General features: G+C 52.1%; 1 protein-coding gene across 1 annotated transcript in view; it reads right to left on the bottom strand.

Annotated features, from left to right (window-relative positions):
- Positions 1 to 35: 35 nt before the first annotated feature.
- DNAH1 (dynein axonemal heavy chain 1) overlaps positions 36 to 15,269 on the bottom strand; it is a 132,890-nt gene continuing 117,656 nt past the window's right edge. Inside the window, exons 58-77 of the mRNA XM_074282678.1 lie at positions 14,453 to 14,584; positions 13,516 to 13,641; positions 13,152 to 13,271; positions 11,904 to 12,053; positions 11,072 to 11,232; positions 9,886 to 10,111; positions 9,594 to 9,789; positions 9,172 to 9,323; positions 8,538 to 8,734; positions 8,115 to 8,259; positions 7,312 to 7,470; positions 7,082 to 7,213; positions 6,808 to 6,978; positions 6,338 to 6,517; positions 5,667 to 5,843; positions 4,497 to 4,667; positions 3,793 to 3,923; positions 2,662 to 3,013; positions 1,065 to 1,299; positions 36 to 340 (exon numbers count right to left, since the gene is read on the bottom strand). Coding sequence (XP_074138779.1) covers positions 219 to 340; positions 1,065 to 1,299; positions 2,662 to 3,013; positions 3,793 to 3,923; positions 4,497 to 4,667; positions 5,667 to 5,843; positions 6,338 to 6,517; positions 6,808 to 6,978; positions 7,082 to 7,213; positions 7,312 to 7,470; positions 8,115 to 8,259; positions 8,538 to 8,734; positions 9,172 to 9,323; positions 9,594 to 9,789; positions 9,886 to 10,111; positions 11,072 to 11,232; positions 11,904 to 12,053; positions 13,152 to 13,271; positions 13,516 to 13,641; positions 14,453 to 14,584 — 3,435 coding nt within the window. The 3' untranslated portion in view covers positions 36 to 218. The remainder of the gene's footprint in view (positions 341 to 1,064; positions 1,300 to 2,661; positions 3,014 to 3,792; positions 3,924 to 4,496; positions 4,668 to 5,666; positions 5,844 to 6,337; positions 6,518 to 6,807; positions 6,979 to 7,081; positions 7,214 to 7,311; positions 7,471 to 8,114; positions 8,260 to 8,537; positions 8,735 to 9,171; positions 9,324 to 9,593; positions 9,790 to 9,885; positions 10,112 to 11,071; positions 11,233 to 11,903; positions 12,054 to 13,151; positions 13,272 to 13,515; positions 13,642 to 14,452; positions 14,585 to 15,269) is intronic.

Raw genomic sequence — 15,269 nt, 5'->3', positions numbered from 1 at the left:
CCAGAGCAAGCTGCAGTATAAATAGGTAGACAACATTTAAAAAAAAAAAAAAAAAAAAAAATTTATTCCCTCTGACCATGGGCCACAGGCTCCTTCCTGCCCCAGGATGCTGCTCTGAGCTCTTCCGGGGAAGGGAGCCGGCAGGGCCAGCGCTAGGGGCATTGCGGCCTTGGCCTGAGCTAAGAGTCGGGGTGGAGGCCTGCTTGACCCCAGGGGGCCTAATAGTCCAGAGCACAAATGAGGGCCACCCCTCGCTTGATCCAGTGTCTCTGACTCTTGTCGGTGGGGATCTCCACAGCTATGACATAGTTGGTAGAATGGCCGGTGGTTGACAGTGTACCTAGAACAAACATCAGTGGAAGCAGGCTGTATGAAGGAGGCTCCTGGGGATCCCCTTGTGCTTGCCACCTGTTAGTCCTCATCCCCCGTGCACATGATATCCAGGATGAACCCTCAGCTGCTGTTGCTATGGTGCTCTAAGGTTTAAGGAATCTGCTGGAGGCAACCATGGAGATGGCTGCTTGTATTCTAGAACTGCTTAGGGCAGATGAGCTCCCCTCTCTGGACCTCAGCTTCCCTTAGAGAATCGGGGGATTGTACAAGACCCCAAGAGCCCCCTTCAACCATGAAATTCTAGGATCCCTGACACAACAGGTGCTTCACGCTAAGAGTTGTTTAGACCTGGTATCAGTTAAACCATCTCCCTCAAAGGATAATTGTATGCAGACACCATCAGCACAACCATGGGAATGTGAGCTAAGAAAGTTCAAGATTGATGATGGGAGCTCTTGTAACAGACTTGGAGCTCACGCTGCATTCAGCTTCTGTCCCAATTTCTGCCAAGGTCTCTAGGCTTTGGAGTCCTGGCCCCACAAACCAAGGACGTGTTCCTCCCTTGACACGGGAGAAGCGGCAGGGATGCCTTAGTGCAGCAGCTGGGTTATCGGGAGCCCAAAGAAGCTGCGCCAGGGACTCTGGCCCCTCGTCTCACCTCCTGCTTCCTCCCCCTCTCCCTCACGTTCTGTGTAGGGAGTCACGGGTCGGGAGTGGCGACAAGTACATACCAGCTCGAGTCAGTGTCTTGTAAATGGGGCAAATGTAAAAACCCCTGGGTGGGATTTTGCGGTTGGGCACAGGAACCAGCCAGATGATGGCCATCTCTGTGTAGAGCTCCTTGGGCCGAGACTCGGCCAGGAAGAATCTGTCGGGATCCCAGCGTGCCCCCTCCAGGAACAGGCCATGGATGAAGCAGCCTACTTCTGGCCTTGAAGTCAGCTCACTCAGTGACTTCCTTACTACCTAGAGATTGGGAGAGAGAGCAGTGGTGTAAGGTGAGGTGATAGTTTGTCCAAACAGCATTGGGAAAGCCCTGTAGTAAGCCCTCCCTAAGACTGGGGGAAGTGAGGTTGGCTGCCACGCTGAGAGCTATGTGTCTGACATTTGGCAAGTACCTCTTGCAAGCATCTCATTGCCTCCATTGCCTGGACTGGTCATTCTGCGTTGGGTCACTGCCTCATAGGGCTAGCCAGAGTTCTGAGGCTCAGAAAGCAAGCCAGTGGCTCACCTCCCCCTGCCACCCATCCTTTAGCTACTTTGCTCTGTCCCTTCAATGCCGCCAGCTCCTGATGCTTGAGCGATGTACCCCTTAATCCTGCTGCTTTTCTTCTGATTCACCCTTCCAGAAACAGGGTACTGGAAGGGGGGGGGTGGAAATCTTTGCAAAATAAATGTTCCTTTGACTGATAAAGCTATCATTTCCTTTCCAAGGAAATGGATTTAAACTTATACAAATAGGAACTCTTCCTTAGTTGTTAAATGGTCAAAGGATATGACCATTTTCAATGGCATTTTGAATGTTCAAAGTAAATACAAGACATCAATAGCTATATGAAAAAAAAAACTGTTCTAGGTCATCATTAAGTAGAGAAATCCAAATAAGAAACTGAAGTTAGAGGCAGTTGGGTGGTGCAGTGGATAGAGCCCCAGCCTGAAGTTGGGAGGACCTGAATTCAAATCTGGTCTCAGACACTTAACACTTCCTAGCCGTGTAACCCTAGGCAAATCACTTAACTTCAATTGCCTCAGCAAAAAAATAAAATAAAAATAATAACTGAAGTTTCACCTCACATCCACTGAAAGACAGCCAATATTAACAAAAAAGGACAATGACAAATGTTGGAGGGGACTTGAGAAAACAGGCACATTATTAACACACTCTTGACAAAGCCTTTTTGGAAAACAAATGGTACTATGACCTAACAGTTAGTAAACTGTACATACCCTTTGTCTTTATACCACTAAAACTCCTATTTTCCAGAGACCAAAGAAAGAAGAAAAATATGCAAAAAACTGGAATCTAAACAGTGGGAACTGCCCATCAATTGGGGACCATCTGAATTAAATATGGTTATGTGAATGTTACTGGAATATTATGACAAAAAGGTATGTTTAAAAGAAACCTGAGGAAAATTGTCATGAGCTGATCCAGAGTGAACAGATCAGAACCACTGAACAAGTTATACGATAACAACATTTTGAAAGACTTAAGAACTGATCATCAAAATTACCAAATGGGAATTTGACTCAGATGAAGGACTTACAGTGCACAGAGATACTTCTTTTTGGACTGGGTCAATTGAAGAATTAGTTTTGCTCACTGACCTTAAAGTCGAAGGAGATGGTGTCGATGGAGATGACGCGCTTTCTAGCATAGTTCTGCAAGGTCCCCGTCAGGAAGGCTTGTGGGAAGAAGAAGCCGCTTATCCAGAAAACGGGTGGAATGCCATTCCGGATCCACTTCTGTATAAAGTCAATCCTCTGCAGCAGGTCCATGACCCAGGAAGACAGAGGCTTGAGAGAGGGGTAGGCTTTGCCCTTCCAGATCTCTGGCACCGCGTTGTTGTACAGACTGGTGGACATGAACTCTAGTTGTGAGGACATCACCACCAGGCCCTTCAGTGCCTTGAGCACATCCTTGAGCGACTGTGAGATGATGACGAGTAGCTTGTTGTATCTGAGGGGTGGATCATAGGGAAGGGATTCCTAGAGCCTTTGGACCCCAGAAGGGGTTCCCCCTTCTACATACAGCAAGGCCTTGTTTCTCCAGTAGTGGGTCTGGCTCAAGGAGACTTAGAAGACAGATGGGTCATGGGTACAATAATGTTGTCTGAGCCATGTTCACAGGCTTGTTCAGCCCCAGCAAGTCCAGAAACGGTCTGAATCTGGCTGGAATTTACCTTAGTCTCTGATAGCCAAGAGATGTTTTCTCACGGATCTCATGACTTAAGTGGAAGAAGGCTCTAATATAAAGAGTGTTTTATGAAGTAATTTCAGATAAGGTTAAAGTTTCCCTGAGTTTCTTCCAGTATGCTTAGCCATCCAAATCTAACTTTGGTTTTTTTGTTTTTGTTTTTATATGGAATTTAGACCATTAAGGATTTTAAAAAAGATCTAGGAGGGAATTTTTAATCTAGTATAATGCTTTCATTTTATAGATGGGGAAACTGAGGCAAGAGACAATCAATCATGCTGCCAAGCATATCTGGATGCCAGTCTGGTCTAGACATCCACTCCTACCACAACCCTCTCCCACACTGCTTGCTTCTGATCATGGAGCCAGTTTTAAGAGCAACTGGCTCCCTACAGTGTAAAGAAAGCATGGCCCAAATTTTCAGGTGTAACTGAAAATTTTTTTTCCCTTTTTTTCCCCTCCCTTCCATTCCATTCCTCCACCCCTCCTCCCTCCCTCCCTCCCTCCTTTCCCTCTCCTGCCTGGGAAGGTTGGGCAATTACCTAATCACTTCCTGTACCAGGACTGTGTTCATGGATTCTTCGTAGAGCACAGGGTACCTTATCATCACCTGGTGCACGTCAATGGTATCTGGGATTTTCTTCAGAATGCTCTCAGCAACTTCTTCCACAATCTAGGGGCCCACCCCCAGAGGATGAGAGAGGCTAGACCAACAGGAGTCCCAGGCCCACTTTGCCCTTATTTCCACCTACTCCTTTGGGAAGAAAATCTGCGCTAATGGGGAAGGGCGCCAGAACATAGGAGTTGGATGGGGTCCCAGAAACCTTTTAAACCAACTCATGTACCCAGAAGGAACCTGAGGTCTAGGAAGAAGAATTTTGTTTGTAAAATATAACATCCAAAGCAGATCACAATGGCCACTCTAATCCTTAGTGATCAAGGCCCCAACTGGGTTATTGGGTGCCAGCTGGTAGGAGTTTTCTCTCCCAGTAGCTTATTTATGAACAGATAAATTTATGACATCACAGTACAGGTAAACATAAAGGAGCTCAATATGTGAAAGTTACCCATTGCATATTACAAAGGGAGTCTCTCAATGGAACCTTTCCCTAATGAGTTTAAAGCAGAACTTGATGGAATTTACAACCCTGGAACATAGCCACTGTCCCTTCTCCTAGGTTGCCTGGACTGGCCGAGTTAGTGTGAGAGTAGGAGTGGCAAGGGGTCTGGAAGGGGAGCCTCTGACCTCTTCTCTGCTCTGGCCACCTGTGGCGGATGACTTGGGCTGCAGCTGAATGATGGCGTTGAGGAGGGCAAAGGTCTCATTCTGCGCAAAGGTGATATTGGCGTTGTCGTGCAGACCAAAGATTTCGGGGATGTCATTGAGTGGCAGGCTCTTGATGTACTGCAAGTAACCCTGTGGAAGGGGACTCACAGTGAGACGTGGGGGAACTCTCTGGGGACTCTGGGGTCAGCCCCGCTGTATCCTGAGCTGAATAAGCTCAGTACTGACCCGGAAGCTCCCCACTGACTGAAAATGGCTGGAATCTTTTCTCTATTACTCCCAGGGTGCAAAAAGTGATTGTCAAATCACAGGGGAAAAGTGGACAATGGCTTGGATCCTGACTTTGGGAAGAATGGGCAAAGTATGGCTGGGCCAAACTCAAACTGAAGGAAAAGACCTGAGTGGGGATATTCATGGGGAATATCCAGCCTCTGGCTGGTGCTGCCCAGCCCCACCTCCATCGGGCCCTGGCACCCCATGCCAGGCTCAAGTCTGTTTCACCTCTATCTCTCTCAGATCCTAAGCTAGGACATCCTAACAATCTAGGGCTAGAGCTGGGCCTAAAGGGGGAGGCCTTGGTTTGGGACTGGGCCTTGTTAGGAAGTCACAGTCAAATGCAGAGGGGCTTAGGAGATCCCCCTTTGGGTAGAGGACCCTAAGGGAACCTCTTCTCTGGGGAACTGGAAGGATCACATTGGGGTACAAATTGCTGCCCACAGTTGAGGACTGTTAGGGTTGGGATGTGGGATCAGAATCCTCACGCTGACTCTATCTGGACCTTTACCAGTCAACTGCTACTGGGCCTATAGGGGAGCAGAGCTTGCTCAGAGAGCTGAAATCCGAGGTCCCGCAGCAAGCGGCAGGTGTGCAGAGCTCTGGCCCCTCCCCCCACAGGCTCGCTGTGCCCTCCAGGGCCCTCGAGAAACTGCTTGGTGCAGGGGGAGGAGCCTGCGGAGGGCTCCGGAGCCCTCAACTTGCCAACTTGCTATGGGACCTGAAGCAGACTTCTCCCGTCCTCTGAGTATCTATTTCCCCATCTCTTTCCCAAAGGCGCCCCTCTTCAGTGGGAGGAGTCTGGTGTCCCAGGGCATCCAAGATGATGCCGTCACATTACACAAGGGGGGTGATTACATTGAGGTCATAGGTGGGGTTGATCTGATGGTAGATGCCGGACTCGGAGTAAATGTGCTCGGGTTCCAGGACGATGGGGTGGTAGAAATCTTGCAGGATGTTCATGATGCAGCGACGGTCCCAGTCGTCAGTCACGCGGCCGCCATAGTTGATCTCCCCGGCGGTGTACCTGAGAACCTGTTCTGACCAGCAGGCTTGGGATGAGAACCCCAGTGCAGGCCCTGCCCCCTCCCCACTCCTCCTGCCTTGCTGCACCTGCCTGGGCTCTGTGGGAGGGAGGGCATGGCCATGCACAGTGTGCCAGGGCACTAGTCACTTCCGGAGAGGTCACGGGACCAGAGAAAGTGCTAGCCCACCACTCCCACCCCACTCTCAGCCAGGCTTGAGGAAGGCGGGCATTTGTGTTCCGTTCCATGGCTGAGTGGGCTGGTGTGGGGGAGACGAACAGGAATGAATGTGTCTGTGCCAAGCACTGTAGCCAGCAGCGCACGCACGATCGCCTTCAATCCCTACAACAATGCTGGTGAGAGAGCTGACAGGAGCTGGGGAGCTCAGGGCCCCATGGAGCCGGATCTGGCCTCCGACTGTGGGCCCAGCGCGCCACCTTCTCCCCAAAAGGCCAGGGCAGAAGATAGCTCAGCATGGAACCCCTGCACTGGGGGAGGACTCACCTTGTAGGGGATGTCCTCGTACTCATCCAGGAACATCTTCAGCTGGCTGATGCAGATGCGCAGGTCTCCGTCCGTGAACTCATAGGGGATGTTGAAGCCCAGGGGCCCAAACTTCCTCCGCTCCAGTGCATTGCCATGGAACAGGCACAGGGACAGAAGCAGGCACTTGAACTCAGACTGCTACTTGTCACAGAAGAGGAAGCCGGAGAGGGGACAGAAGGAGGGAATCAGCTCCCACAGGGACCTATGGGAGCCCCGGCGTGGAAGGCTCACAGAAGGCTCACAATTTAGCCATTACTCAGTGTAATCTCACTTATAGGTGGGCAAACGGAGGCCCCGGAAAGAAGAAGGCCTGAAGTTGGATGTCCGAGGACGGCCTCTCCATCCTTACCAAGAAGGTCCTTGAGCCCCTTGCAGCAGCCCGGGCTGAGGGGACTGTGGGACAGGGGCACAATCGGTTGGGACCTCACCTTATGGCAGGAGTTCAAGAAGTCATCATTGAGACTAGTGTATGACTTTAGCAGGTTGGCCTTCACTCCCCGAGGGGGCTCGATGGTCATCTTGGAGCCATTCTGGAGAATGGACACTGGGAACTTGTTACTGGGCAAGCTGGTGAGCCAAAGGCGAAAGTCCCGGTGTACCTACATCCACACAAGTAAAATGACTGCTGAGAACACAGGACGAGGCTGGAAGCAGGTGCCTAGCCCTCTCCCTCTCTCATCCCGGTGTCTGCAGGGAGCTCACCTTGTCGGGGTTGATGTGCTCAATGAGCCTCTCCAGGGAGGGCATCCAGCTGGGGGCCAGGTGGCAGTTCTGGAAGAACACCCATTTGCCCCTCTCCATGGAGCTCTGCATCATAGCCTCGGCGAGAGGACCCTGAGTGGGGGGCAGAGTCATGCTCAGTGGTCTCCCGAGCTTTCCTGCCCTTCCCCACCTCCTGACCCTGGCACTGACTACCCGGGTTCAGCAGGTACCTGGCCCTGACCCAGGGAGATGGCTGTGAGCTTCTTGGAAAACTTCATCTCCTCTGCAAACTTGTAGAGGTCGGCAGCTGGGTCTGTCCCCGGGGACAGCACAAAGATCAGAGGGGTGGTGGAATTGGAGTCTTTGAATACAGCAAAGAGATTGGCAGTCTGCAAGCCAAGACCCAAGGAGAGCAGAAGCTAGGGCAGCGGCCTGGGACTAACAGGTCTCGGGCGGGCCCAGGACAGCGGGGCAGAGGCCCGGGACTAACAGGTCTCGGGCGGGCCCAGGACAGCGGGGCAGAGGCCCGGGACAAGCAGGGCTCGGGCGGGCCCAGGACAGCGGGGCAGAGGCCCGGGACTAACAGGGCTCGGGCGGGCCCAGGACAGCGGGGCAGAGGCCCGGGACAAGCAGGGCTCGGGCGGGCCCAGGACAGCGGGGCAGAGGCCCGGGACAAGCAGGGCTCGGGCGGGCCCAGGACAGCGGGGCAGAGGCCCGGGACAAGCAGGGCTCGGGCGGGCCCAGGACAGCAGGGCAGTGATCTAGATGCTGCCAGGCTTTCAGGGCCTCCCATACCAACTCTGAGGGCTTGGAAAGCACAAGCTCAAGCTCCTGGGGGTGGGAGGAGGGAGGAGAAGGCTCGGGGCCATGGGGAGAAAGACTGAACTGGGACCCTCAGATGGGGACTCCTTGTTGAGTCACTCTCCAAACTAAGAAAAAAGTTTCCTCTGAGGCTCTCAGCCCAGGGGTGGGGAAGAGCCTCCTGGGACCAGAAGGGTGTGGGCAGGCAGGGAGGAGAAGCTGCACCGGGTACCTGAGGCTCAATGAACCGTGGCTCAAGGTTGAAGGACACAAAATCCTGCATGGCGTTAGTGACCTTGTCACCTCGGAGGCAGCGTAGAAGCAGAAGCTTCTGGAACTGGTCTAAATGCTTTTCCCACATGCCTGGCAGGGGCTCCCTGGAAACAAGAATCACCATCCACTGTCTTCATGGGGCAGCCTTCCAGACCCTCAGTACTAAGATCTGCATGGGCCCTGGGGAAATCAGCCTGGTCAGTGGCCTTCTGGGTAAACTTGGACACATCATTTGTCAAAGATGGAGGATGACCTTTGCTTTGCCTCTCTCCAGGTGCATGTGAGGACTGAGAAGGGAGAGGAAAGTCTTCCTTATGGCTTCTGGGTCCCAGCTTCCCGCACAGCCTTCTAGGCTCAGGCCCAGCTGCTTGCTGGTGCTCACCGGTGGGGCTCAACACTGTCAAAGATCCTACGGAAGTCATCCAAGTGAGTAATGAAATCCTTCGCCAAGGTAGAGAAGTGGGGAAGGTTGGTGAGGGCCAGTATGTCCCGCCATGCCCTGTCTGAGAGCCAGTCCACTGCCGGGTTTGCCAGCTCATCCTTGATGGAGCCCCCGGAGAGAAGGTAGCGCCACTCCCCCTGGGAGAGAGAGCAAGAACGCCCCGCTCAGGCTTTCAGCAGGCTGCCCAGCAGCCCACCCCTCGTTCTCGGGAGGGTGGAGGAAGGGCAGCCAATGCAGGCTCTTTTTCCCCCACACTCCTCAAGTCCCCTTTCCCTACAATCCATTTGTGAACTCCCTTTCCTTCAGCGTTCCCCACTGGGCTTTGGGGTTATAGAAGTTAGAGCTAAGAGGATCTTGGACTGCAGGCCAGACCCCCACTTCCCCCGCTCCTATCCACTTCAGTGGCCCACAGGGATGGTCACTGCCCACAAGTGGTCCCTAATAATCACTATTAGATCTTCGTGGCCATAGCTGAATTCCCAGGCCTTCCTCCAGAAGGTTAGGGGTGACAGGTGGGAAGGTGAAAGCAAGGGCGAGGGGCCAGGCTGGCCCCCCTGTTTGATCCCTTACTCACTAGGTCAATCTTCCCTTCATTCATCATGATCCGTACACACAGGAGAAAGGCAAACATGAGCTTGTGCTTCTCAAAGAGGCTGCGGCAGACATTGCTGTAGAGGCTGAAGGTCAAGTACTTGTTGATGTTTGCAATCCGCTTTTTCAAGGTGTCTGCACAGAACGCACCCCAGGAGGGGCAGGCACAAGTGAACTGCAGTTGCCCCAGGCCCTCAGCACCCCCATCTCCTCCACCCCTAGACGCGACCTCCCCGGTGTCTGCCAGACCAGCTAGGGTCTGAGGTAGGACTCAGTTACCGGGTGTTCCTGAGTCATCTGAAGCAGGAACAGATTAGGACACCCGGGCACTCCCACCTGACCTCAAGGGCTCTCCCCCTTCAAGGGTCCACAGAGTGGCAGCCCGGCTCTGAGGCCCAGAGGTACCTGCCCGCTCCGAGCTGGAGATGCCCGACAGGAAGATGTTGAGAAACCACTCCAGAGAATACTGGTACATAGGGTCCACATTGGAGAGGTCAGACACACAAAAGAAGAGGATCTGGGTGCGCACAGCCACTGGGGCATACTCCATGCGGGTCAAGTCGATGTCCTTCTCCGTCTGCTCTGCAATCCTCACCTTGGTCTGACTCAGGCAAAGGAAGGAGGGAGAGCTCAGACCAGGCTGCTGAGCTCCCAGCTCTGCCAGCCGGGGCGGGGGGGGAGGAGCATAAATACCAACCTCGATTTCCCCAGCCTTCATTTTGGAGGCTTCCAGAACCTTGATGAGCTCCTCGTCATCCACAGGGTTCCCCTCTGAGGAGCTGAGGCGGAAGAGGATCTGATCCTCAATGTCCTTCAGTTCCTGCCTCATCTTTGCATTGCTGACGATCAGCTGGTTCTTAGCGTCCTCCAGATCGGGCCGTTCCTCGGCCACCACCTGGCCCAGAAGCTGATCCTCCAGGCCACTGTGGAGAAGGGCCAGAGTCATGGGATGGGCCTCCGAGGCTGGGAGGCCCCCCCTCTGACAGCTTGGGCTGGCCCTGTGGGAGGCCGAGAGAGTGACACACAGTTCTTGCCCTTGGGAGGCTGAGGGAACAAGACCCAAACAACAATGCAAGCTTGGGCTCACGCCCCAGACCCTTCAGGAAACGCGGGAAGTGAGGGAGGTCTGAGCTGGCCTGGGAAGCCTTCCTGGGGACCTGGCTCTTGGTATAGGCTTTAGAAAATCAGGGAGTTGGGACTAGTCAGAGGGGAGGAAAACGGTGTCACTGGTGAGGGCCTCAGAGGCAAAGTGCCAGGATCGGACTAAACACCCAGGAATGATGTTGGCAAGGTAGAGAAGAGTCAGGCCCGGGGGAAAGGGGGTCAGTAATAGTTAACCCTGCAGATAACTGGTAGGAGAGTCTCCACTGGCGGCAGAAAGAGGGGCGGCTCTGGTCCTGGGGACGAGGGCCCAGGGTAAGCTAACATTTCAGCAGGACTTGATGGGGCATCTCACTGGGCCCACGCATGCTGAGGTGGATGGCTAACTCAGCCAGACAAAGCGAGGATTCTTGGGGGACAGACACAAGGCAGGGTAGCACCTCCCATGGGTGCAGTGAGCAGCATTTCCAACCTGACTTTTTATAAATGCAGGAATTGCTAACACCAAAAAAAAAGAAGGCGGATGGATTTCCTGGTAAATCAGGGGGAATCACAGTCTCCCCTTGGGGAGGTGAGATTTCCAAATCTGATCAAAGATATCTGTACCTCCTGCCCAGACTCTGCCTGGAGATGCAGGGCTGCCAGGCACACTGAGCACCACGCTTGGATGTCTGACCGAATGCCCAGGATGTGCCTGGGAGGAAAAAGGGAGCCCTTGGGGGCGCCCTGGGGGGGGATTAGCTCTGCTGAGAGGCCCTCCACTGAGACCCTCCGCTGCCCACCTGGGTGACAGGGTGAAGTTGATGAGTGTGAGCTTGGTGGAGATCTCAGGGGTGTAGTGGGGATTGGGCAACTTGGTGGTGATGTACATCTTGAAGTCTTCATGGTAAGGGATGACGCTGTCCCCAAGCTTCAGAACAATGTTGCCCTGCTGCTTATAAGTCTGAGAGAGGGGAGGGGGTAGGGGCCAGAGAGGAGCCAATTAGAGCATGGAGAGAAGTTCGGCTCAGGATGAGAAAGCAGACTACCTTATGAGTATTCACCCCGGCTTGGGACACTTCTTTACAGGGGAGTGCAAGGTCATTATAAGCAGCACTGTCAAACCAACCCCTCCCCCCAAGTTATATTATTACTACTTATACTAAAAGTTATACTGCTCTTCATTTCTTAGGGTCTTATCCACACACACACACACACACACACACACACACACACACACACCTGTTAAGCTATACTATTACCACTTAAGTTAAAGGTTATACTACTGTTTATTTCTTAAGGTCTCAAAAGCTTTTTGTCAAGAGTCTTCTATTAAAATGAAATCCTACTGTAGGGAGCCTAACCCCTTACTAACCCCTACTCCCAGATAGGATCATACCTGATCCTTTCTTCTGCTCTCCCTTCCCCAGACCAAAGCTGCCCAGATTTTATTTGCTGCAGGAGCCTCCTCCCTCAGATCACCTTTGTGCACGATGGGATTTACATGTTGTCTCTCCCATTAGAACAGAAGTTCCTTGTGAGCAGGAACTGTTTTTTGCCTTCTCTTGCACCCCCAATGCTGAGCTTATAAACTAACCAGCCAGCCAGCTGCAAAACAGGCAGCCAACATGGTACCTGCTTCAGGAGCACAGGTTCCAGAGCTGGGTCCAGCTCTTCCCCCACATTTTCCAATAGACATGGCTTTCCAAAACGGATGGCGTTTTCCAGGCTACGCAGGAAATCCCGGTCACTCAGCTTAAACACATCCAAACCGTTATCCTTCTCCTGAGACACAAGAGGGGAGTTCAAGTCAAAGAACAACCCTGAATCCAAATGTTGCCACGGTGGGAAAGCACCAGCTTGAGACAAGCGGCCCTCTTCTCCTCTGGCTTTGCCTTTTGCATGGAGGAAAATTCAATCCAATAAAAGCTGACCCAATTACTATATGAGAGGCACATGAGAGGGCTCTCAGGACCAGCTTAGTCTTCTATCCTTCCCCCATTCCCACTTGTGCAAGGGCAAAGAGAGGGGAGCATACGGAGGGAAGAAGACTCCCTTCTCTAGAATGCTGAGGACTGCAGAGTTCTGGGGAGAAGGGGGAAGAGGTGCAAGAACCAACAGCAGCAGAGAAGTCTTGTGTAATATGAGTATCATAAACATAAGGAGGAGGACCAGAAAGCTAAACATATAGCAGACTGGCCAAAAGGCCAGGAAGTCCTAGATTCAAGTCCTGCTCAAAGCCCTACTGGCTGTGTGGCCCAGGCCAAGTGACTTAAGGATTCTGGGCAACTTCCCAAGCCTAAAAAAAGTAGAGAAGGTGCTGACCTGCAAGTACAAAAGTAGCTTTTTTCATTGGGCAATGGTTGAACTAGTCATGGTATATGAATGTGAGGGAATACTATTGTGTTGTAAGAAATTAAGAGAATGGTTTCAGAGAAACATAGGAAGTCTTACTCATATGAACAATGCAAATTGAAGTGAGCAGAACCAGGAGAACGATTTATAGAATTAAGTTCCAAATTGTAATAACAAACAACTGTGAGAGATTTAGGGACTCTGATCGGCACACTGACCAACTGCAGATCCAGAGGGCTCGTAATGAAATATGCCGTCTTCTCCCTCGTCATACAGAGGAGAGGGACTCAAAGTACACACTGACAGGCATTTTTGTTTGGCATTACGTGCTGGTAACAGATTTCATTTGATAATTTTCTTAATGGGGGCTGGGGGAATGGGCAGGAGTTAATATGAGCTTGAAAATAAAGAGGATGGAATAATCAAGTTGAGAGAATAGGCTGGGAATAGAAAGGGAGTATGTGCACAAATACAAATACCTTTCCTCCTCTGGCTTATTTCTAAGTGACTGAACTGGGCCTTACTTACCAGGTTCTTGATCCACTTGTTGGCCTGTCCCTGGGGGTCAATGAAATGGGTCCAGCGCTGAGAGTACTGGGTGATGACCCCATTCTCCACAGAAAGGGTGTCATTGGGGAGGCCTGCAATCTAGGAGCAAGAAGACTGACATCTGGGACTTTGCTGGGCAACCCCACCCCCCGCCAGACCCTGCAGAAAACCCTTCCCAAAGCGGTCTCCCATATCCCCAGGAGGGTCCCGTTGTGTCTGTGTGCCTATAGGAACACAGTTAGTGCTCTGCCAGGGAAGGTCTTCCTAACCATCTGGGCCCACCCTGCTTGGCCAGCACTCCCTGGGCAGCCCTCAGAGAGCTGCAGGTCCACTCTGACCACACCTGCCATGATCGGATCTTCACTGGATTCCCCAGCGTCCCAATCAAGGTCGGTTCATCAGTATGGGGGACCTCCGATTTCGAGAGCTGCTGTAACCACAATTCACACAGCGACATTCGGTACTGCCCCTGCCGAGAGACCGAGACCTCAGGCTTGGGCTCACACGAAGAACTGGAGCCTGTAGTTCCTAGTATTCCTCTCGGAACACTCATGGAATCCTGGCTCAGCAGAGAATTTTAGAGATAATGATTTAGAAATGCTCCTAATAGCAATCCAGGGAGGCTCCAGCAGCTTTCTCTGACAGCTAAGAGAGGAGGTCATCTAAGGGAGAAGGTCTGCAAAGGGAGATGTCTGCCTTGGTCCAAGAGGGTGAGGGGAGCCAGTGTCCTTGAAAGGCTGGGCCAATATCTGACCCAGATGTAGAGACCAGAGAGCAGGGGATGGCCGATGACCCTGGAGTCACCTGAGATTTCCACTCATGGTCCCCCCATATAGGCATCAAGGCTTGAAGTTGTGGAGAGACTTCTGACTGGCTGATCCTCCACACTATGGGAGATTAGACACAGGAAGACAGTAATGACCCTAAGCAGCACCGTGCTCATTACCCAGTGACCCAGGAAAGCCTAGAAGCAGAGCAGGCTGGGCAGTAGTTTGGTATCTAAAACAACTCATCACATTGTAGAAGGATGCCTACAGATACATCTGGAAGGATGCTGAAATATCATCTCTTCCTAGAAGGTCCCAAGGAGGCTGTTCTCTCTCTGGGGTTCACCAGCGGCGGAGCAGGGTGAGGGAGAGCTAGAGGGGCCAGATGGGACTGGGTGGGGCCGGGAAGGGCCCGTGTGGGTCTGGGCCGTGTTTAAGTTAGGCAGCTTGCAAGAATCAAACTGGCATGGGGAAGATGGTGTGGACAGAGGCTATTTTCCTGATCTTCCTCACCGTGAAGGGCCCAAGGTAGGCCACAAAGCCAGCTGCCATCAGGATGTCACCAGAGATATTGTTCATCAGGTAATCTAGGTTTGCAACTGTCTCCTGCCAGCGCACCTTTTCATCAGCCAGTCCATTGATCAGCTGGAAGAAAGGAAGTCAGGACCACGATGTTATATCCCAGAGTTTGGGGCCCTGCTCCTCATTCTCCAAAGGCTGTCTTGGAGATCCTCATTGGCAAATGCCTCAATACCTCTTCAAACAACTGACTACTCTTTTGTTCTCTCCACCACCATTGCATGGGAGCCCTGGGAATAAAGGGAAGGCGGGAGACCTTGCCATAGAGAAGGACCAACAGCTGATGGGGGTACCTAGTTGTGATAAATATAGCTTGAAGGCAGATTAGAGCTGGGAACTAAATGAAGGTGAGGCCAGGTGAATTAGTGGTTGAAACTAAGCCCTGACTTTTCAAGTCAAAAATGCATCAAATAAAAATAAAACAATAAGCAAAAGAAGGGGAAAGGAAAAAAAATAATCCAAAGAAATTCTAATTAACAAATACAAAGCGGCAAAGAAATTGAGATATCTCCAGGAGAAAACTACACATGGTCTGGAAACATGGTGAGGGGGAACTGGGACATGGGCCCCCAAGTATCAGGTCCATGGCTTCTTCTCCCCAGCAGTGTTTCCAAGTTGGGGTTTTGCCTACGCACCAATGCTGCGCTCCCTGGACATCCTTTGCAGGGTATGGCTAAATGATCCTCCTCTTGCCTTTTGCCCCTGCACTGAGCCAGCACCGTGCACCAGCCCAGTTGCCCTTGAGCCATGG

Source organism: Sminthopsis crassicaudata, chromosome 1 (genome assembly GCF_048593235.1).
Source record: "Sminthopsis crassicaudata isolate SCR6 chromosome 1, ASM4859323v1, whole genome shotgun sequence".
Taxonomy (NCBI): Eukaryota; Metazoa; Chordata; class Mammalia; order Dasyuromorphia; family Dasyuridae; genus Sminthopsis; species Sminthopsis crassicaudata.
Note: the sequence above shows the minus strand (reverse complement) of the source record. Positions and strands in the feature narration are given on the sequence as shown.